The 23,736-nt window shown below is 51.4% G+C and overlaps 1 protein-coding gene across 1 annotated transcript in view; it reads right to left on the bottom strand.

Moving 5' to 3' along the window:
• Positions 1–357: 357 nt before the first annotated feature.
• The window catches only part of LOC124620298 (50 kDa spicule matrix protein-like), a 34,177-nt gene continuing 10,798 nt past the window's right edge, over positions 358–23,736 (bottom strand). The window contains exon 2 of the mRNA XM_047146970.1: positions 358–933. Within this exon, the coding sequence (XP_047002926.1) occupies positions 358–933 (576 nt within the window). The remainder of the gene's footprint in view (positions 934–23,736) is intronic.

Genomic DNA, 23,736 nt, shown 5'->3' with positions numbered 1-23,736 from the left:
ATATTAACCCTGCAACCTCGGAAGAATATAGGTCCATTCAAGATTACTGCTTGAGCTGTTCCATTGCCTCCAAGTTTATTTTCGAGGCTTATAATACGTTTGTAGACTGGCATGCGGTGGCGACGTTGACGATACACACGTCGACGGGGAATAGTGCAACCCGCTTGGCGCCAGGCCGGCGCACCAGCAGACGCGCGCTGCTAGTGCTAGTATAGTGCGCGTACGGGATAACTCCCGCCCGCCGGCGCCTGCAGAGTCTAAGTCCGTTATCAGTGCGTTGCGTAATCCAGGTCACTCGTCGCCTATATAAGCGGGCAGTGCACGTCGGCGGAACCATTCCGCTTCACAGCTCTATCTTCAGAGAGGCAGCTTGTTTGACCTCCCAATCAAGGCTGTTACGCACCTGCGCACGATGCCGTGTAGTCTACGCTGCTCCTGCGCAGGATCGAGGCCTGGCTGAGAGGCCTGGCTGAGAGGCCTGGCTGAGAGGCCTGGCTGAGAGGCCTGGCTGAGAGGCCTGGCTGAGAGGCCTGGCTGAGAGGCCTGGCTGAGAGGCCTGGCTGAGAGGCCTGGCTGAGAGGCCTGGCTGAGAGGCCTGGCTGAGAGGCCTGGCTGAGAGGCCTGGCTGAGAGGCCTGGCTGAGAGGCCTGGCTGAGAGGCCTGGCTGAGAGGCCTGGCTGAGAGGCCTGGCTGAGAGGCCTGGCTGAGAGGCCTGGCTGAGAGGCCTGGCTGAGAGGCCTGGCTGAGAGGCCTGGCTGAGAGGCCTGGCTGAGAGGCCTGGCTGAGAGGCCTGGCTGAGAGGCCTGGCTGAGAGGCCTGGCTGAGAGGCCTGGCTGAGAGGCCTGGCTGAGAGGCCTGGCTGAGAGGCCTGGCTGAGAGGCCTGGCTGAGAGGCCTGGCTGAGAGGCCTGGCTGAGAGGCCTGGCTGAGAGGCCTGGCTGACCGTATGTAGTGACGTCACAGCATGTTACGCACAGGCATGGGCGAGAAGGCACTATAAATTATCAGTGCCTTTTCCATCATGGGAATTCAATGCAGTTGTGTGGTTGGCATGTCCTGCTGTTCAAATTAGCTGTAGAGGGACTGAGGTGGAATAAAAACTGTAAATACCCATCTGAAATATTACTTGACACACAATTAACCGTAAGGTCGATCAGCTGCTTAATTTTAGAGCTCCAGTGAAATGTGCTGTTTTGGAGCCTGATATTTCAGAAATAAAGCTTTCCTATCACATGGTACAAAAACATCGAGTACCAGGGGGCGGAGAAAAACATCAAAACACAATTCATTAGCATATAATACAAGGTAGGGAAACAGATGTCATTCAAAACAGCTTTCACTCGGCTTGGATGCCCCTCTGGTGTTGGGGGCTAGAATAGACCTGTGCTCCCTCCTTGCCTATGCAACTGTCTCTTCATTGGGTCAAGTTTTTCACTTGCCTTGACTGTTCTTTGGACTTGTGAGACTTTTCTCTTGATCTTTTTAATGCTTTTCCACCAAGTTTTTTGGCTCTCAATTTTGGTCCCCATTTTGGGTTTCACCTTCGCTACCCAAATTTTCACTGAAATGTGGGCCGTTTGGGGAAAGACGCCTTAGTGTGGTGCATTAACTCTCCACTGTCCATTGTTATCTTTCACACCTACCAGTCAAGTTGATCTACCTCTGCACCCAAAACCCACAGCTGCAACCAGTCCATTTTGGAGGGGATGCCATGTACCCTCTTGGTGATAGCCCCCTGACAACGCAGCAATAGCACTGCTGATGCCTGAGCTGTAAGTCAGCCGAGGAGTAGGCGCCTGTCTACTTGGGGGACTGGGACTCGGGGCAATGGCTACTCTACCAGCTGGCCTTTGCCTTGGCTGTGATGCCAGCAGGAAGAGCCTCCAGAGTGGCGTCAGGCAGAATGATCCGCAATGAAACGGATCAAACGTAATGGTGGGAGTGCCAGCATGGTGGTCTCATTATTCAGGAGCAGTGATTTTAATGCAGAAGCTTGTAACATTAACCATGCCTCAAGACGAGAGCCAGGCGAGAAGAAATGAGTGGACAGTTCGGATTTCTTGGTTTGTTCCAGCACTGATGGTGGGTCTTTGGCTACAAATAAGCCTATGTTTCTCGTTGAAAATAGATAGATTGGGGATGTTGCGACAAAAGATGAGAGATGGGTCTTTGCTGATCAAAACGTTGTACGCCAACCGATCATGAGCACTTCAGGCCTGTGTAAAGTTAGCAGATACACCAGTCACCATTTCTCTACATAACTTCAACAGAATTGAGGCTCTTACCTTTCATAGAGACCTAAAGCTGGGGCAGTGTGGAGTCCATTTTGTTTGCCACATCGAGAAGGGACCCAAGGATAATAGCAGACATGGGACCTTCTATCCTAGCCTTTAACAGCAGCATTTTACCACATAAGGTTGTCATGGTTTATAGGTCTGATGTCATGCCTTACTTTCCTCCTCCGATGAGATGTTACATGTCAAACATTTAGACAAATGCCCTCCCTCTGTTTTAATAAAGCTAAGACATGTGGGTGGATGTCAGAGTTCAGCCTTTGTGACCAATCTCCTCAATATGATACCTGTCAGGAACCGCACCCTCATCATTCACTGCAATGCTCAGTGTTAACGAGGGAGAAGAAAATTCTAGAAAATAACTCTGACCGCTGTCTTATCAGGATGCAATGGAAAAGTTTGAACGACTCGATTCAACTAACACGGTCTCCAATTTTGTGTCTGTCGTGTCGCAGGCCACACACCACACAATTACAGCCTTGTATGACACCTCTGTGCACTGCTGATACTCCAGGGCCTGTCCTACAGTTGGGGGGGGGGAGATGGGGTGGTAACAGGAGACTCCCTCATCCCCTAAAACTATAGCACCAGTGGTTCTCAATCCATTGGTGAAGCCATAGATGCCTCGTCATCCTCCGGCATCGGCAATGACACCTATTAAGGTGCACCCTCTCAAGACAATTACCCCCCCTGCGGGTTCGGGGGTAAGAATAGGCCCGCGGTATTCCTGCCTGTCGTAAGAGGCGACTAAAAGGAGTCTCAAATGTTTTGGCCTTAATGTGATGGTCCCCCTTGGGGTTTGACCTCCATTTTTCAAAATTCTACAGAAGTACGAGCCTTTTGGGGAAGGACACCTTACATGGTGTACCACTGGTCCTAAGTGCGCTAAGACCTTGGCACTCAGCATTGCACCGGCGTTGTCACCATACCCATTATTCCTCAAATTGGGCCTAAACGCCTGATGGGTTGTCCACGTTACGCCCATAGTGCCTCTCCATCTGCACCAGCGATCATGATGGACTTTCCATGGCACCAGAAATCCAGCACGGTAGCCAGCCCGTTGTGGTGGGGTCGTCATGTACCCTCTAGGTTGTAGCCCCCTGACAACACAGGGATCGTACTGCCGATACCTGAGCTGCACCCTCCCCACGTTGGCCAAGGAGTAGATGCCCGTCTCCTTGGGGCATCAGGACTCCCGGCAACGGTCATCCTGCCAGGTGGCCCTTGCTGCGGCTGGGTGGCGCCCGTGGGGAGAGCCCCTGGTCGGAGTGGGTGGTATCGGGGCGGATGTTTCGCACATGAAACGTCAGCACGTATCAGGTCGCTCTGCGGCCGAGTCTTCCAAAAGAAAAGGTACCGTTTCTAGTTCTGGTTCTCCTGCCCTTTCCCCCTTGGCCACTCCATGGGAGGAGGGACAGGCCCGCCGGCTTAGGGCGAAGTACTTCCCCCGCTATTTGGTCTGTTCTCGAACAGATGGGGGGACGTTCGCCACCTCCAAGCCCATGTTCTTTGTTCAACACATTGAGGACGTCTTCGGGGAAATCGAGGCTCTCAGCAAGATGCGATCTGGGTCCGTTCTTATCAAGACCACCTCTGCCACACAATCGGCGGCACTCCAGGCGTGCGACCGCCTAGGGGACATCCCGGTCTCCATTGTCCCACATCTGGCACTGAATAGGACGCAGGGGGTCATTTTTCATCGTGACCTCCTGCTACAATCTGATGAGGAGCTCAGGGCCAACCTGGAGCGCCGCGGCGTGCATTTCGTCCGGCGAGTCCAGCGCGGCCCCAAAGACCGTCGCATCGACACCGGGGCCTTTATCCTCGCCTTCGAGGGGGACGTTCTCCCGGAGAAGGTAAAGGTGATGTGCTACCGGTGCGACGTGCGACCTTACGTCCCGCCTCCTATGCGCTGTTTTAGATGTTTGCGTTTTGGGCACATGTCGTCCCGGTGTGAGGCTGAGCCCCTTTGCGGCGACTGTGGACGTCCTCTTCGTGAGGAACATACTTGCACCCCACCACCTCGGTGCCCTAATTGTCCTGGCGTCCACTCGCCTAGGTCCCCAGACTGCCCCGCCTATCAGAAGGAGAAAAAGTTACAAGAAATCAAAACTTTGGATCGGCTCTCTTATTCTGAGGCCAGGAAGAAGTATGACCGCCTTCATCCCGTGTCACTGGCCACTTCGTTTGCCTCAGTTGTGTCCACTCCTTCCGCTGTATCCTCACCTTTATCCTGTCCCCCCTCCGCCTCCTCTGCCCGTCAGGGGGCTCTGCCTCCGCCTCCCAAATCCCTCCCTTCCAACTCCTCCTCCCCCGCGGCCCCCACCCCCCCTGCCCCAGGGGCCACCCTTCCTCCTCCTCCTCCCCCCACGCCACCTGAGAAGCGATCCTCTTCTCAGGCGTCCATCGGGGAAACGTTCCGGACCCCAGCTTCCGAGGTCCGGCGTTCCAAAACGGACCCCGCGCGTGAGGACCTTCTTCGGGTCCAGCCCAACATCCCTGTGCCTCCTCGGCCTTCCAAGAAGGCCTCCAAGAAGAAATCTCTCTCCCCCTCTCCACCCCGGCGCGTTTCATCTGACGCTTCATCCGTGAGTCGCTGCTCCCGGCCGTCCTCAGTTTCGCCAGGACGCTCTGCTGCCAGGCGTTCCGCCGGCCTTTTGTCGGCAAATGATGCGGCCCCTCCTACACAATCAGGGACAGCGGCCGCAGCTGGCGACGAGTCGATGGAACCAGATCCGCCTGCCGTCAGTTGTAGCGTTGTTGCCTCGCAACCTGGCCCTCCGCGGCCATCGAGGTGACCAGCTCTTCCCCGTCTCGTTCCCCCAACTTTTTGACTAGCGATGGCGTTGTTTCATTGGAACATAAGAGGTATTCGATCTAATCGGGAGGAATTACAACTGCTCCTCCGCCTGCACTGTCCGCTCGTCCTTGGTCTCCAGGAAACCAAGTTGCGCCCGACTGACCGTATTGCCTTTTCCCACTATACCTCGGAGCGGTATGACCTCGCCCCTGTGGACGGTATCCCAGCTCATGGTGGGGTCATGTTGCTCGTTCGGGACGATGTCTATTACCATCCCATCCCATTGACCACCCCACTCCAAGCAATAGCTATCCGCATTACTCTTTCTGCTTTTACTTTTTCAGTTTGTACCGTCTACACTCCACCGTCATCTGCTGTTAGCCGGGCAGACATGATGCACCTGATCGATCAACTTCCCCCGCCGTTCTTATTGTTTGGCGACTTCAATGCCCATCATCCCCTTTGGGGCTCTCCTGCATCCTGTCAAAGAGGCTCTCTCTTGGCGGATGTCTTCAACCATCTCAATCTTGTCTGCCTCAATACCGGCGCCCCGACTTTCCTCTCGGACTCTACTCATACCTACTCCCACTTGGACCTCTCGATCTGTTCTACCACTCTTGCCCGTCGGTTCGAGTGGTATGTCCTTTCTGACACCTATTCGAGCGACCACTTCCCCTGTGTCGTTCGTCTCCTGCACCACACCCCATCCCCACGTCCTTCGCGCTGGAACATACTGAAAGCTGACTGGGGACTTTACTCCTCCCTGGCGACCTTTCCGGACCGCGATTTTTCCAGTTGTGACAGTCAGGTCGAATACCTCACGGCTGTTATTATCAATGCTGCCGAACGTTCCATACCTCGTACTACTTCTTCTTCACGTCGCGTTTCCGTCCCCTGGTGGAACGAGGCTTGTAGGGACGCTATCCGTGCTCGACGACGTGCTTTACGCACCTTTCGCCGCCATCCTACGTTGGCGAATTGTATTGAATACAAACGACTCCGAGCGCAATGCCGTAGAGTCATCAAAGACAGCAAAAAAGCTTGCTGGGCCTCTTTCACGAGCTCCTTTACCAGTTTTACTCCCTCTTCCGTTGTTTGGGGTAGCCTGCGCCGGCTGTCGGGCATTAAGGCCCACTCCTCAGTACCTGGCCTGACCTCAGGTAATGAGGTCCTTGTTGATCCTGTGGCTGTCTCCAACGCCTTTGGCCGCTTTTTCGCGGAGGTTTCAAGCTCCGCCCATTACCATCCTGCCTTCCTTCCCAGGAAAGAGGCAGACGAGGCTCGGCGACCTTCCTTCCACTCGCTGAATCTGGAGACTTACAATGCCCCCTTTACTATGCGGGAACTCGAACGTGCGCTTGCACTGTCCCGGTCCTCTGCTCCGGGGCCAGATGCCATTCACGTTCAGATGCTGGCACACCTTTCTCCGGCGGGCAAAAGCTTCCTTCTTCGTACCTACAATCGCGTCTGGACCGAAGGTCAGGTCCCCATGCGTTGGCGTGACGCCGTTGTTGTTCCTATACCCAAACCCGGGAAGGATAGACACCTTCCTTCTAGTTACCGCCCCATTTCTCTTACAAGCTGTGTCTGTAAGGTGATGGAGCGCATGGTTAATGCTCGGTTAGTTTGGATTCTTGAATCTCGACGACTACTTACTAATGTCCAATGCGGCTTTCGTCGCCGCCGCTCCGCTGTTGACCACCTTGTGACCTTGTCGACATTCATCATGAACAACTTTTTGCGAAGGCGCCAAACGGTAGCCGTGTTCTTCGACTTGGAGAAGGCTTATGATACCTGTTGGAGAGGAGGTATCCTCCGCACTATGCACAAGTGGGGCCTACGTGGTCGTCTGCCCCTTTTTATTGATTCCTTTTTAACGGATCGAAAGTTTAGGGTACGTGTGGGTTCAGTATTGTCCGACGTCTTCCTCCAGGAGAACGGAGTGCCTCAGGGCTCCGTCTTGAGCGTAGCCCTTTTTGCCATCGCGATCAATCCAATTATGGATTGCATTCCACCTAATGTCTCAGGCTCTCTCTTTGTCGATGACTTCGCGATCTACTGCAGTGCCCAGAGAACATGCCTCCTGGAGCGCTGCCTCCAGCGTTGTCTAGACAGCCTCTACTCATGGAGCGTGGCAAATGGCTTCCGGTTCTCTGAAGAGAAGACGGTTTGTATCAACTTTTGGCGATATAAAGCGTTCCTTCCGCCATCCTTACATCTCGGTCCCGTTGTTCTCCCATTCGTGGACACAACTAAGTTTCTAGGGCTCACGTTGGACCGGAAACTGTGTTGGTCTCCACATGTCTCTTATTTGGCGGCCCGTTGTACACGTTCCCTTAATGTCCTCAGAGTTCTTAGCGGTTCATCTTGGGGAGCGGATCGCACTGTCCTGCTTCGCTTGTATCGGTCCATAGTCCGATCGAAGCTGGATTATGGGAGCTTCGTCTACTCGTCCGCTCGGCCATCCCTCTTACGCCGGCTCAACTCCATCCACCATCGGGGGATACGTCTTGCGACCGGAGCCTTCTACACTAGTCCTGTCGAGAGTCTTTACGCTGAAGCTGCCGAGTTACCGTTGACCTACCGGCGCGACATACTGCTGTGTCGGTATGCCTGCCGGCTGTTGTCTATGCCCGACCACCCCTCTTACAAGTCCTTCTTCGCTGATTCTCTCGACCGTCAGTATGGGTTATATGTGTCTGCCCTGCTGCCCCCCGGAGTCCGCTTCCGTCGCCTGCTTCGACAATTGGATTTTGCCCTCCCTACCACCTTCAGAGAGGGTGAGAGCCCGACACCACCTTGGCTCCAGGCTCCGGTTCGTATTTATCTCGACCTCAGCTCACTCCCGAAGGAGGGTACTCCGGCTGCAGTGTATTGCTCACGGTTTGTCGAACTTCGTGCTCGACTTGCTGGTCACACCTTTATTTACACCGATGGCTCCAAAACTGACGATGGTGTCGGCTGTGCCCTTGTCGTCGGGACCGCCACCTTTAAATACCGGCTCCTTGACCAATGTTCCAGCTTTACGGCCGAGCTTTTTGCTCTCCATCAGGCCATTCAGTATGCCCGCCGCCACCGCCATTCATCGTATGTCCTCTGCACTGACTCACTCAGTGCTCTTCAGAGCCTTGGGGCTCCCTATCCGGTCCATCCCTTGATTCAACGAATACAGCAGTCCCTCCATTGTTTCGCCGATAATGGCGGTTCTGTCAGCTTTCTGTGGGTCCCCGGACATGTAGGAGTGCCTGGGAATGAGGCTGCGGATGCTGCAGCCAAGGCTGCAGTCCTCCAGCCTCGGCCAGCCTCCCATTGTGTCCCGTCATCTGACGTTTGTGGGGCTGTATGTAAGAGGCTTGTGTCCTTGTGGTGGGATGCTTGGTCATCCCTCCAAGGAAACAAGCTCCAGGCAGTCAAACCGCTCCCAACTGCTTGGTCAACTTCCTCCCGACCATCTCGGCGCGAGGAGGTCCTTCTGACCAGGTTGCGGATTGGGCATTGCCGGTTTAGCCACCGCTACCTGCTCTCTGGTGACCCAGCCCCGCAGTGCCCTTGTTGTCAGGCATTAACGGTGCGCCATGTTTTATTGTCGTGTCCCCGTTTTAGTCAATTTCGTGTTGTCCTGTCCCTGCCATCTACCTTACCGGATGTTTTAGCTGATGACGCTCGAGTAGCTGCTCGTCTTCTGCGTTTTATAACTTTAACTGGCTTGACCAAAGACATCTAACCTTTTTACTTATTTCATCTGCATCTTTGTCAGGTCCTTTTGATGTCCCCCCATCCCCTTGAGTTTTAGCAGGTTCCTTGTGCTCTAACACCAGTGACTGGGCGCTAATGACCTCAGCAGTTGAGCGCCCTTAAACCCTACCAAAAAAAAAAAAAAAAAGACAATTACCACTAGCCATAGGCTGTGGACAGAAGTACAGATCCCTTTGCTCCCGGAAAAAAACGGGAAATCTTCACAGAAATCGGTCAGAAGTCTAAGAAGGCTAAGCAGAGAATAAACATTTTTCTGAAGCTTCGGGTGTTCCGCTCCCCAGCCCTGCAGCAGTTGGACCTATGCACATGGACGTCGGATCACGCAATAAGGTGGACTACGACCTCACAGTGAAATAATCACACCCATATTTTCCATTCGTCGCTTTCTCAGATCTGACAGCGACGCTCCTTCAAGGAAATAGTAACAGGTACTACAGCCACTTGCCTGGACTCTGCTATTTGTTACTTACTCCGTAATTGGAATAGCGCTTCAGGAAACACTTTGCAGCAATATACTTTCCCTGCTCTGAAAAACTACCACCCCTAATGTGCCAATCGCTTTAATGTCTAGTGTGGGGTCTGTACCCTCATACACTTTGATATTCAGTCAGCAGGTGTCCCTTAACGCTGCACTACAGCCCATGGCCATTAGTGTCTGTTCCCATGACAATATTTAATGTTCATCTACCTCTAGAGAGACCTCTCCATTATCACGAGCTGCTAGTGGCACGGCATCTTGCCCCCTTATTCTTACTGGGGGACTTTAATGACAATGATACTCCGTGGACGGCGACGCTGTCTCAGAGGCTGAGAAGACTTGGATGTCTGCCTACTAAACACTGGAGCTGCAATAAATCTGTGGCCCACGGAACATTTTCCGCTATTGACCTCGCAATTTGCGGTCGGAGTATCTTACTCTGATCCAGTAGTGCGTTCATGGCGATCTTCGTGGCAGCGACCATTTTCCTATAGATCTCTAAATCTCCACTCAGACATCAGGAACATACTCCACCTTGGACGCTTCAGAAAGCTGATTGGCAGGGTTCCTCCTCTACAGCCACTTTTTCAGCCAGTCGTGTGATGGATACCAACAGACTGGTACAGGATACTGTTGATACTGTTACTCATGCTGCAGCACAATGATACCATCCCTACTCTAGACCCATCTGGACGACCACCAGTGCCATCAGGGAACGCCGCAGGGCACTTAAAATGCACAAGCGCTATCCCTCCATGGATAATTAAGAGCATTAAAGAGACAGGGCGAAAACGGGGCTTCTAATAAAGAAATTGAAGCAGAAGTGTTGACAGCAATAGGTCTCAGCTATGCGATCGCATTTGCGGTCACCCACGATCTATTGAGATTCCTTGCTTCTTGTCAATGGCAACATCTGCACTGATCCTATGTTACTTGTCGAATGTTTCGTAGCACACGCGCTGAAGTGTCCGGTTGCATTAGTTACCATCCTCATTTCCTGGCTCGGAAACATCTTGCTGAACGCCGGTCGCTATCTTTCCATGCATATAGCTCGCTATCATATGACGTCCCTTTTAGTGAATGGGAGCATCGCAGCGCTTTGCTAGTGTCGCGATAAGGCTGCTGGACCTGACAAAATCCACAACCAAATGCTGAAACATCTTCGTGTCTACAGCATGAAACATAACCTCGGGCTTCTTAATCGCGTTTGGCGGGAGAGAGTATATCCCTCTCATTGGCGGGAAGATATTGTTCCTGCCCTGAAACCGGGAAGGGACCCACATTGTAACTTCAGGCCAGTCTCTCTGAAGAGTGTAAGCTATTCAAACGGTTGACCGCCGTCTTTGTTGGTGCCTTGAAGCTGGAGGGCATATATAAAGATTCCAAAATGGCTTTCGGGCTTTCTGGTCCCCACAGATCACCTGGTTCATTTGGCATCCACAGCCCATAATTCTTTCACACACAGCCAGTACCTGATTGCTGTGTTCTTTGAGCTACAAAAGGCACAGGATTTCACTTGGTGACATCACATCCTAACCACACTGCTTGAGTAGAGTTTCTGTGGCAGTTCAGATTTTTATCCATTTACTATCTCGCTGACTTTTTCGGGTCCAGAAAGGTTAAACCGTCAGCTACCAATATCTACAGGAAACTGGACTCCATCAGGGATCGGTTCTGAGCGTAACACTGTATATTATCGCCATCAATGGTACTGTAAATGTAGTGGGCCTCACAGTCTCTCTCTGGGACTACAAATGAATGAATTTGGCCAGCACTATGCCTTTGAAACACTGCACACAGCTGAGTGCCAACTTCAGGGGGCTGTCTTCAGAGTTCATGAGAAGGACCCTGAATCACAGCTATCAATTTTCTCCTGTAAAATAACGAGTTATGCATTTTTGTCGACTCCAGACTGTGTACCTGTTCCGATAAACTTATCTTCGTGACCAGTTAATTGAAGTCGTTGAAGCTTTTCAGTTCTTGGGTATTTCATCTGAAAGGAGCTAACTGGGCAGCCGTCCACGAGATAAAGGCAACTTGCATGAAGGACTTCAATGCTCTGTTTTCTTAGTCGCTCCTCATGAGGCGCGGACTGCGCAGTTCTGGGATTTTACAAAGTGCTGATTTTATCCCACTTGGTCTGTGGATTTGTTGCCTATGCATACTAAGCTTGGTGGACCCTGTTCACCGCATTGGCGTGCAGTTGGAATGAGGGTGTTCTGTGTGAGTCTTATTAACACCCTACTGGCGAAAGCCGGTGTCCCACCACTACAGGTTAGGTGGGAGCAGCTTCTAGCAAGTCAAGTAATCACAATCTGCCAGATGACGCCTTATGGCATTCAACTCTGTCCCACGACCAACAGTTCAGACTGCTTGCGCATCGACCAAAACTGGTAGACCAGCTGAGTTCCGACTCCATATTCTACTGAAGGTCCGCCAACGGCCTCCATTAGTTTGATTCTAGAGCTCCCTCTACATTCCTCCTATTGTATGTACCCTGTCCTATGACACACACGGACCTCTTGCGTGCCTCCAAGAGGGATGCTGATCCCAGCCTTCTCAGATACCTGTTTCTTTCGATCCTAAACAATTATTCTAATTAGATTTGCATCTACACGGACGGATCGAAAGTCGACAGGGTCAGTTACTTTTTAGCACAGGCGAGGGCATCAGCAGCAATCGCTGCAGACTGTCTGCAGGGTATACATGCAGAATTGGTTGCCATATCTCAGGCTTTGCAGTATGTCAAATCCAAGGCCGCGACGAAGTTTCTGGTCTGTAGAGATTCCATGAGATGCTTAAAAGGCATAACAATGTCCTATCCAAAACGTCTTTTGGTAGAAAACACCCAGGACCTACTGGTTGACCTCTACAGATCGTTTTGACAACTTTTTCATGCGTTTTAAGTGTACAACAGTTTTATCGTTGTTTACACAGATGAAGCCAGCAAGAGAATGTCCTTGGTTGTTGCGCTGTTTTCCCTGATACGGTTCTTAAAGTGCGTCTTCCAGGACAATTTACAAATCATGGTGCTGAGTTATATGGCATTCTGATGGCACTACATGGTTCACTGTAAAAGGTTTGTCTGTTCAGACTGTTAGTGCGCTGCAAGCACTTAACGAAATTCATCCAGTAGACCCACTGATTCAGCTCATCCGTGACTCCTTACAGCAGCTCCAACACTATGGCAAGGAGATTCTTTTACTGGGTACCTGGCCACACATGGATACAGGGAAATATGGCCAGCAAAGCCGCCAAGGAGGGATATCGGGATGATGCTGTTCATCGGTGTCCCATACAGTTGCACAAGATAATCTTTTTTTCTGACACATCATGTCAGTGCGAGACTGAATGGTTGCAGGTGACAGAAAAGAAGTTGCAGTCGCTCAAACCTGCCACAAAGGCGTGGCGGACTTCGGGTCAGCCTCACTGCTGTAATGAGTTTCTGCCTGCCAGACAGCGCATCAGACATAGCTCTTCAACACATGGCTTCAACTGCTGGTGGGAAGATGCACAGTCTGTGAAGTTTGTGGAGTACCACTTTCAGTTCAGCATATTTTGACAACGTGTCGTATATATTATTAGGGCAGCCCTCAGTCTCGATAGAGATCTGCTGACCATCCTCACAGATACTGATTCCAGTGTTAAGAGTGGTGACATTTTGTCAACCGTCAGGCCTCATTTTTAAATTTGTAGGGAAGGCAGGTAGACTTTAATGCATTATAAACAGCTCCGCGCGCTGGGACAGCCTTCATCCCCACTCGTGAGATTAGCACAGCAACTTCCCGTCAGGGCGCTGTTACCATGATGTTGAGCGCCCCTCACCTCAAATCCATCATTGACTCCTTTGGGGGAACATCCCTCTCCTGTTGAGTTCGCTTTTAGCTATTTCTTGAGAGGCTTAACTTCACATTACATGCTACTTTCCCAGTGGATGTGAACTCATCACTTTGACATCGTGTGGCGGCCTGTGTTCAACTTGAACTTCGTTTGGTTCCTAAGTAAACTACTCTGGATTCGATCTATTGTAAGTTCCTCGACCTTCTCATAAATTAGTGTTGACCTTTGTGTACACTGACAGATGTAAGAAAGATCATGCTGTTGGGTGTGCCTTCGTCATTGGGACCGACCGTTTCCAATATCATCTTCCCGAACACTTCAATATTTGCGACAGAGCTCTCTGCCCTCTATCAGGCCATCCAGGACATCCAGCAGTAGAGACTGTCATGCTCTGAGCCTGTGTGATGTATACAGTTAATCCCATAGTGCAACAGGTCCAGGAAAGCTTCAGTTTGCTTGCTGTTGAGGATCCACTGTAATGATATTGTGGGTTCCTGGTCATGTCTGTCTGATATGAAATGCGGCTGCTGACGTTGCTGCCACTGCTGCAGTCCTTCTACCTCGGCCGCCTAGCTCTTCCATTCCTTCGGATCTCTGTGTTGCCGTCTGTCGGCAAGTGGCGTCACTTTGGCATCACCAGTAGTCCTCTCTTGATGGAAACGAGCTCTGGAGAATTAAAGCTCTCCAGCTCTCCCAGTGGTTTGGTCGACTTTCGGCGAAGAGATCTTTTTAGCTAGGTTGTGTACTGGCTAAGATGGTACGCCATTACCTGACTGAATGCTTATATATATATATACCACTTATGTTTTCCATCTGAGCATCGGTTGTTTCAGCGCGCTGTCGACAGCGTTTTACTTTTTATCCCTTGTAGCAATATGGTGACAGACATTTAATCTTTAATTCGTTACCTCTGTTGTCTCTGCAGTGTATTTTCTGAACCTTCCTCCAGGAGGAATTCCTTGTTCTTAGCTCGTTTCCTTCCGTCGACTGGGCTTAACGTACGGTCCCTTCAGAGTTGTTACTGCTTGATGATCTGAGGTTATGTTCTGGGCGCTTATGACATTGGTTGTTAACAATCTACCACCATCCCCTCTTTCCAAAACGTTAATCCATCTCCTGCAATGGTGATCCTGGTCAGGGATTACGATGGCAAGCCACATCCTGTATATGCTCTTAGTCTTCCACCTCTCTCTGGACCCACCAGCGCACACCTGTCGTGCTTCCCTCAGTGACAGCTTTGTCTTGACCTATCACAAGGTATGACAGTTCGTCCTGAGACCCAGCACTGACAATTCTTCTCCATCTTTGGCGTGTCCCAGGGTTCAGAAGTCTACACTGATGGCTTGATCGTTGCTGGTCATGTGGGACATACTGAACTGCTCTCCTTGCTGGATGGCTGTAGTGTTTCCCGTGCAGAGTTGGTAGCCATCTCTCACGCTCTTGATCATATCCATTCCTGCACTGGCAGGTTCTTTCCCATCTGCACTGACTGCTTGAGCAGTTTGCAAGCTCTAGACTAATGCTACTGTCGCCATCCTTTAGACATTATCTAGGATCCCTGTTTGCCCTTGAACAGCGTCGGCGATCAGTGGCTTCGGTCTGGACCATGTGCTGCACTGGGATGCTGGGGAATGAACTCGCCAATATCTTGGCCAAACTGGCTACCAGTAAACTCTTGATCAGTATTAAGAATCTCTAATTGGTATTACACCGTCAGATTTTAGGTGTCTGGAATGCATAATCGCTCACCAATTCATTAGACTAGCTACTGGTGGTAAAGGAGACTAAGAATCTGTGGAGGTTCTCTATGCAGATCAATTTTAAGGACTCGGCTATCTTTTGCTGTTCTGCATTTACCATGCTTCACTGAATCATTGTCATCTCTCCCAAAGTGAGGACACATCCCAGTGTCGTTGTGGCGCCTGTTTGATGATCCACATTTTGTTGGACTGTCTCAACCTCACTGCCCTGTGGCAAACTCTTAATCTTCCTGGCTCCCTCCAACTGGTGTTAGGAGACGATGCTCCAGTGGCTGGCAGTTTTACGTTTCATTCGTAAAGTTAGCTTTTACCACCATTTAAGGGAGAGCCACTTAACCTTATCAGCCCATTGAGGGGTTCGCAGAACACTGTTGCCGTCTTTTCCCAGATATGGCTGCAGCTGCCTGGGCTTGGTGGTCCATCCCAGTCTTTACCCTACCCATACTTTTACTCTTTCCCCCCTCTCATGAGGTCTATTAGATTTGGTGTTTCGTCTCTGTATTTATCTTGCCCTGTCTCTGCTCATGGTCTTTCCAAGGAAATTTGTGGGAGTAGAGTACCTCTGGTAAGTGGCGGAAGTTGGGGATGTATGTAGCCTCATTGTGCTCTTTGAGGCATCCGGCTGCTCCCTAGATGGTGCATATTGCTTGCCTTTCTTCCTATCTCCCTTTCTTCTTTTGATCCTTACCTCAGCTTCGCTGTAGTCCGCAGTTCGTGGTCTAGAGGCGAGCGTTGCTGCCTCTTGATCATGGGGTCCTGGGTTCGATTGCCGGCCGGGTTGGGGATTTTCTATGCCCAGGGGCTGTTGTACTTATAATTTCATCATCATTCATGACAGTGGCTAGATTGGACTGTGTAAAAATCGGGTCTTTGTATGGGCGCTGATGACCATGTAGTTGAGCGCCCCCACAAACAAAACATCAGCAGCTTCGCTGGAATTGGTAGACTTTATGGTTTGGATCCATTCGTCCAGCCAAGCAACCAATCAGCTAACTTCATTATGAGTCACAAAATCACCGAAACGTCGCCATGTTTCAATTTTGGGATGTAAATGTGGACAGAAGTTTAAAAGTGTGCAACAAGACTCCTTCGATCAAATGATTTTCTTCCATTGCTCTGTAGTTCGTTTTCTGACTTAGGTACAACATTTTCAAGTTACAGGCATTTGCATGAAGTGATAAATGATTTTGGAATTCAGTTCGCTCTGGAATTGCCTGCTTGCTGAACTCGCTTCATGTTTTGGTGATGAAACGGTTCGAGAGTGCGACGTTCAGTTCTGCAGTGGCTTTTGCAGTCGCAGTGCTCTTATTTTGTGTCATAAACCTCTTCAGTGTCTGTCCAGTTGATTGAACACACTTTCGTCCACGTTGTGACTTAGCGGATGTTTCTCCTCTTGTCCTGTCTGCAGTATGAATCTTTCAGATGGCGCCTCATGTAACACCAAACACTACGGCGATCTTGGTTACGGAAACACCTACCACACGAGCACTACTGGTAGCCCGCGTTGTTCGGATTAACTTGCGTCAGGCATAACGCACTCAAAACTAGAAAACATCAGTTCTGACCATGACTGACACTTGGAATGTATTGATGGCTTCGCCCAGGTGCCGGTGGTGGTCAAGTAAAACAGCGCAACCTGCAGACTTGGCTCCCATATGATTTATGCTAGAGCACATATTTCTCGTGGTGTTCCTGTTCCCAAAATAACTATTTTGAGGGATTTCTTTCACATATTTACCACTATTAGATATCTATAGTGTGTGTAGTCTGGTCATTATCTGATATTCAAACAATTTTATAAAATTTCCGCTCCTGAGCAACCAAGTTTATCAGCTACATGAGACAATTAGGAAGATACTGAGCGAAAAAATAGCAACACAAAGGACGAATTGTGGGGAAGTTGGTAGGTCTGTTTGCACATCTGAAACACGTGTATTTACGTTTAACGGTAGTAGCGCCGCTATGAGGATGGAAATCAATCTGCTTAAAATTCACGCTGTAATGATAGTGGGCATTATTACTTTACCCCCCCCAGGGGGTCCACAACTCTTTTGTGGATACATGCGCAGCGAGCACAGGACCCCGAGCTAATGTGACCCTCCTTCCTTTCCGGGCTGCAAACCTTACTTTTCCACATCCTTCCCAATCCCCCATCTTCGCCCCTCCCCCCTCCCCTCACCTCTGGCTCTTTCCTTCCCTTTCTCCCCTCTGGGAGTATGGTTTGTGCCTATGTCCGGAGACGGACGCTCGTAAATGTAACGCATTCTTCACCTTCTCTGCTTGTATGTCTTCATCCATCCTTTGTCATTCCCTTTCCCTTACCTCTTCTCTTTACCCTTCTCTCCGCTGCGGAGTTTGAGATCTCTCTTCTTACCTTTCCCTTTCTTTGTTTTTCCCTTTCTCTTTCATCCTCCCTGTGCATGTCTGAAGGCCGACCCACGCATTTTTGTGCGTAGCCGGTGACGGGGTAACGCGTAATTCCCTGCCCCGGGTAGACAGGTAGGACACGTACGTACCCCCTGGTAACAGCCAGGCCCAGGGAGAAGTGATTACCCGAGCTGATACCTTCCAAAAGTGCCGATTGGTCCCTCGTCCGTTTGTCGGGAGGTGTGACCTGAGGTGTGAACAATCACCTAAGGCGGGAGTGCCCTCAGAGGGGGGCCTCCACAAGGGAGGAGCGCGCCATCGGAGACGCCGGTAATCATGGGGATTCTTCCGCAATGGTTTCCTCACCTTCCACTACGTCCGCTCACAAGCGTAAGTTCACTGAGTCTCAGCCACAGACAGTTCTTCCATTATTGCCACAGTTTCTTGTTGTTTCTCGGTCTGGCGAAGGTCACGACTTCTCCACGGGCAACCCTTTCATTATTCAGAAACCCCCCAGGGGGTCCACAACTCTTTCGTGGATACGTGCGTGGCGAGCACGGGGCCCCGAGCCATTGCAGCCTTCTTTCTCTCCCGGGCTGCATTTCCTTTCCCTTCCCCTCCTTTCCCCTCCATACCCCTTTCCCCTCGCCCTCTCCTCTCCCTCTATTGGTGTCCTTGCTTATGTTGGCCCCCGCTATCCTCCTGGTTCTGTTGGTTTTACACTCTGGCTTTGTTGCGTAATCATCTACTCCTTTTGGCATTCCTTGGTCCCCCTCTGGGGTTTGACCTCCATTCCAAAATTTCTCTTTCCGTAGTGTGAGCCATTTGGGGAAGAGCACCTTACCTAGTGTCTCCGACGTGTGCCCTCCTAGTATATTCCACCTTTTCTTCTACGTCGTTGTCTGATGCTAGGGTGCATAGCCAGCACGGTAGCCAGCCCGTGTGGTGGGGTCGCTATGTACCCTTTTGGTTGAGCCCCCTGAACACACAGGGATCACACTTCTGATACCTGAGCTGTGACCTCCTCATGCATGCCTTGGAGTGGTTGCTCGTCATCCTGGAGCATCGGAACTCCCGGCAATGGCCGCCGTGCCAGACGGCCCTTGCTGTGGCTGGGTGGCGCCCGTGAGGAGAGCCCCTGATCGGAGTGGGTGGTATCAGGGCGGACGCTATGCAGATGAAACGCATAAGGGTCCAAACCTCTGGCCGCTCTTCTGCGGCCGTCTCTCTGCGTGGTACTGATTCCTCAAGTGCTGCTTCTCTTGCCCCTTCGGCCTTCCCTTCCGTGGCTACCCCCTGGGAGGAGGGTCAGGCCCGTCGTCTAGGGGCAAAACCTTTCCCCCGTTATCTAGTTTGCACCAGGACTGATGGAGATACTTTCACCGGTGTCAAACCTTTATTCTTTGTGGAACACATTGAAGACAAGTTCGGCGAAGTGGACTCCCTGAGCAAGATGCGGTCGGGTTCATTACTGATAAAAACTGCTTCGGCTGCCCAATCTGCGGCCCTTCGTGCCTGTACCCATCTTGGCACAATTCCCGTGTCCATTACCCCTCACCAGTCTCTAAACATGGTACAAGGTGTGATTTTTCACAGAGACCTCATCCTTCAAACTGATGAGGAACTTCGGGACAATCTCGGACGGCGGGGTGTTCACTTTGTTCGGCGTGTTCAGAAGGGTCCTAAAGATAATCGTATTGATACTGGTGCCTTTATCCTGGCCTTTGAAGGGGATACCCTTCCTGAGAAAGTTAAGATTATGGTCTATCGCTGTGATGTGAAGCCGTACATCCCACCTCCTCTGCGGTGTTTTAAGTGCTTGCGTTTTGGCCACATGTCTTCTCGCTGTACCCAGGACCCTCTCTGTGGTGACTGTGGACGTCCACTCCATGAGGGGAGTCCCTGTGTTCCCCCTCCTGTATGTGTAAATTGTCATGGTAGTCATTCTCCACGTTCAGCAGATTGCCCAGTCTATAAGAAAGAAAAAAAGATACAGGAGTATAAGTCTCTTGATCGTTTAAGCTACACAGAGGCCCGTAAGAAATATGCACGATTGCACCCTGTGTCCATGACATCTAGTTACGCCTTGGTTACATCTTCATCCCTTCCTCCCCCTTCCTTACCCCCGTCCCGGACCCCTCTCCTTCCCCCCTCCCCTGCGGCTCCCACACCTTCTCCTCTGGGCGCTGCTCCCCCTCCCCAGCCGGAGAAGTGTCCCACTCCTTCGGCGTCTGCCGGTCAAGGGCGCCTCTCCCGGGATGCCCCTTCCCGGCACCTTCCAGGTCAAAGGTCTGCTGCAGCGCGGCGACCGCGAGAGCCGCGGTCTATCGGCCCCCAGGTCGCCCGGTCTCTTTCTGTTCCTGATCTTGCTGCAGCTGGCTCCATTATGCCACACAGCCCTCCTCGATCTCAGCCTGAAAAGAAGAAGAAACATAAGTCCCGGGACAAAGAGCCTCTGGTGTCACCGGAGGTCCCTTCCCCGGCTTCACAACCGGATTCTGACCTGTCGTTTATGGATGTCGCCCCCTCCTTGTCGGTGACGGGTGGGGACCCGGCGGTATGACTGGATTTAGCGTGTTCAGCCCTCATTTAAACCATCGTTCTGTGGTTCTCCAATGGAATTGTAATGGCTACTATCGTCACCTTCCGGAATTGAAATCCCTTCTTTCGTCCTACTCAGCAGCTTGTGTGGTTCTCCAGGAATCTCATTTTACTGATGCTCACTCGCCGACCCTCCGTGGGTTCCGTGTTTTCTGTCGAAATCGGGTCAGACCCTTGCGGGCTTCTGGTGGCGTTTGTACGTTGGTCCGTACAGACATTGCTAGCACGTGGATTCCTCTCCAAACTACATTGGAAGCAGTTGCTGTTAGGGTCCACTTAGACTCTGCAGTCACAGTATGCAATCTTTATCTCCCTCCTGACAGGACTCTTACACCTGCTGCCTTAACCACCCTTCTTCAGCAACTTCCTCCTCCCTTCCTCCTCCTTGGGGATTTTAATGCTCATCATCCTTTGTGGGGCAGTGCCTTTCCATCTAGACGAGGTCTTCTTATCGACCAATTTATTGCAGACCACGACCTGTGCCTTCTTAATGATGGCTCCCCTACTCATTTCAGTGCTGGTCATGGTACCTTTTCTGCCATTGATCTTTCTCTTTCTTCTCCCTCTCTCCTCCCTTCATTACACTGGTCGCCACACGACGACCTTTGTGATAGTGACCATTTCCCGTTGATTATCACGCTCCCTTCCCGCTCCCCGATGGAGAGGTTACCTCGTTGGTCTTTCCACCGCGCCGATTGGCCTCTATATACTGCACAGGTCGAGTTTTCTCCCTCTTTGTCGGGTTGTATTGATGACGTCCTACGTGACGTGTCTGACGCGATTGTTCGCGCTGCTAACCTTGCTGTCCCGCGCTCATCTGGACAATTTCGTCGTCGGCAAGTCCCGTGGTGGAGTACGGCCATTGCCATTGCCATCCGTGATCGCCGTCGAGCTTTGCAACACTTTAAGAGGCACCCATCTGTAGCCAGCCTTTCTACCTTTAAGCGCCTTCGCGCTAAAGCCCGTTATTTAATCAAACAGAGCAAGCGGATATGTTGGGAACGATTCGTTTCTTCCCTTGGTTCCACTGTCCCTCTGTCACGGGTATGGGCTACACTTCGCTCTCTCCAAGGTTGCCATCGGCAGTCCACCCTCCCAGGCCTTCACCTCCCAGATGGCATTTGTACGGACCCATTAGTTCTCGCAGAACATCTTGCGACCCATTTTGCAGTGGCATCAGCGTCGGCCTCCTATCCAGCTGCTTTCATTTATCAAAAACAGCAGGCTGAAGCTGTCACCTTATGTTTCACCACTTGTGAGTCAGAATCTTACAACGAACCTTTCACTGAATGGGAATTTCTTTCTGCTCTATCTGCTTCTCATGATACGGCTCCTGGCCCAGATTCCATTCATAACCAGCTGCTTCAACATCTCAGTGCTCCACAACGGCACCATCTTCTTCGGGTGTTTAACCGTATCTGGCTCCAGGGTGACTTCCCTTCTCAGTGGAGGGATAGCATTGTGGTTCCTGTCCTTAAGCCTGGTCAGAACCCCCTATCTGTTGACAGCTATCGGCCAATTAGTTTGACCAATGTTGGTTGTAAGTTACTTGAACGGCTGGTAGCCCGTCGGCTCACTTGGGTCCTCGAATCTCGGGATCTATTGTCCCCTTACCAGTGTGGCTTTCGAGAGGGACGATCTCCAATCGATCATTTGCTTCGCTTGGAATCCGCAGTTCGGCAGGCTTTTTCCCAGCGCCGCCATTTGGTTGCAGTGTTTTTTGACCTTCGCAAGGCCTATGACACGGCCTGGCGCCATCACATCTTACTAACCCTTCATCAGTGGGGTCTTCGGGGCCCACTCCCGATTTTTATCCGCCAGTTCCTGATCCATCGGTCATTCAGAGTTCGAGTTGGTACTGCTTTTAGTTCTCCACGGACCCAGGAGACGGGCATCCCACAGGGTTCTGTCTTGAGTGTCCTTCTTTTCCTCATTGCTATCGATGGACTTGTGGCCTCTGTCGGTCCCTTGGTCGCCCCTGCCCTGTATGTGGATGATTTCTGCATTTGGGTTAGTTCCTCCTCGATGGCATCTGCAGAACGGCAGCTCCAGGTGGCTATACGGCGTGCCTCTGCATGGACCCTCTCCCACGGGTTTCAATTCTCTCCTTTAAAATCGCGGGTGGTCCACTTCTGTCGCCGTACTACGGTCCACCCTGATCCAGAGCTCTATCTCGCTGCACAAAGATTGCCTGTGGTTCCACAGTTTCGTTTCCTAGGTCTTCTTTTCGACAACAAGCTCACTTGGCTGCCCCATATCAGACTCCTGAAGGTAGGATGTTTCCGTAAACTCAATGTCCTTCGCTTCCTTGCCCACTCCTCCTGGGGTGCGGACCGTTCCCTCCTCCTCCGTCTTTATCGTGCTCTAGTTCTGTCACGTTTGGACTATGGTTGTCAAGTTTATGGTTCAGCGGCTCCTTCCACGCTGCACGTGCTGGATCCAGTCCACCATCGTGGTATCCGTTTGGCCACCGGTGCCTTCCCTACTAGCCCTGTTGATAGTCTCCTGGTTGAAGCTGGGATCCCCCCCCTTTCTGTTCGGCGGTCCCAGCTTCTGGTGTCTTATGCCCTTACTATCCGTTCTTCTCCCGCTCATCCTTCCTATTCTATCCTATTCCCAGACCATGGGCGTCGCCCGCCTGACTCCCGCCCTCGGGCGGGTTTACCGGTTGGGCTGCGCCTTGCGTCTCTTACCCGTGATTTTCGGCTTCCTTCTTTGTCCTGTCTTCCTCGCTCCCTCCCCTCCACCCCTCCTTGGTTAGTTCCTCGGCCTCGAATTCGGATGGATCTCCGCCGCGGTCCGAAAGATTCCATCCCCCCGGTGGTGTTCCGTTCCTTTTTCCGCCAAATTTTATGGGAGTTTCGGGATGCTGTTGTTTTTTACACTGATGGTTCTAAATCTGCTGATCATGTTGGGTATGCCTTCACGTCCTTTGTTGGAACGGAAAATCATCTACTGCCACCCTCATGTGGGGTGTTTACTGCGGAATTGATGGCAATTTCCCGGGCCCTTACCTTTATTAAACAATCCCAACACAACCGCGTTTTGTTATGTACGGACTCGATGAGTGGCCTTCTTGCTATTGACCGGTGTTTTTCGCGCCATCCCTTGGTCTCTGCCATCCATGACCATCTCGCTGATCTTCACCGTGCTGCTTGTTCCATTGACTTCCTATGGGTCCCGGGCCATGTGGGTATCCCGGGTAATGAGCTCGCTGATCGTTTGGCTGGGGGAGCAGTTACTTACCCCCCGTTTTCTGTAACCCCTCCTGCAGCGGATTTACGGCTTCACATCAAATCCCACTTTGCACAGTCATGGGCCAATTCTTGGGAGGCTACTCCACTGTCTAATAAACTTCGTGCCATTAAGGTGAATACAGGCCCATGGCGTTCTTCCTTTAGCCTCTCCCGCAAGGACTCGACCACACTGTGTCGTCTCCGCATTGGCCATACCAGGCTGACCCATGGTTTCCTTTTGCGTGATGAGCCACCCCCGCTATGTGCTTGTGGAGCCTTCCAGTCAGTAGCTCACATTTTGGTTGAATGCCCCCTTCTTTTGGCTCTGCGTGCTAAGTACAGACTCCCCCACACTTTACCTTTGATGTTGGCTGACGATTCCCGGATGGTCTCTCTGGTTCTAGGTTTCCTCCGGGAGAGTGGTTTTTATTCTCAGTTTTAAAGTTTTTAATCTCCCTCTGGTGTTGGGGCAGGGCGGTGAGTGTTTGGGTGTCTCCCACTGTAGGCAGTGTTCAGAGATTCCCGATTCACCTCCCTGACCGGAATCCTCTTTTCTTTCCCTTTTACTCTGTTTTCACCCCTTCTTTTTAAGGCTTGGTTAGTTT

Source organism: Schistocerca americana, chromosome 6 (genome assembly GCF_021461395.2).
Source record: "Schistocerca americana isolate TAMUIC-IGC-003095 chromosome 6, iqSchAmer2.1, whole genome shotgun sequence".
In the NCBI taxonomy this organism is placed as follows: domain Eukaryota; kingdom Metazoa; phylum Arthropoda; class Insecta; order Orthoptera; family Acrididae; genus Schistocerca; species Schistocerca americana.
Note: the sequence above shows the minus strand (reverse complement) of the source record. Positions and strands in the feature narration are given on the sequence as shown.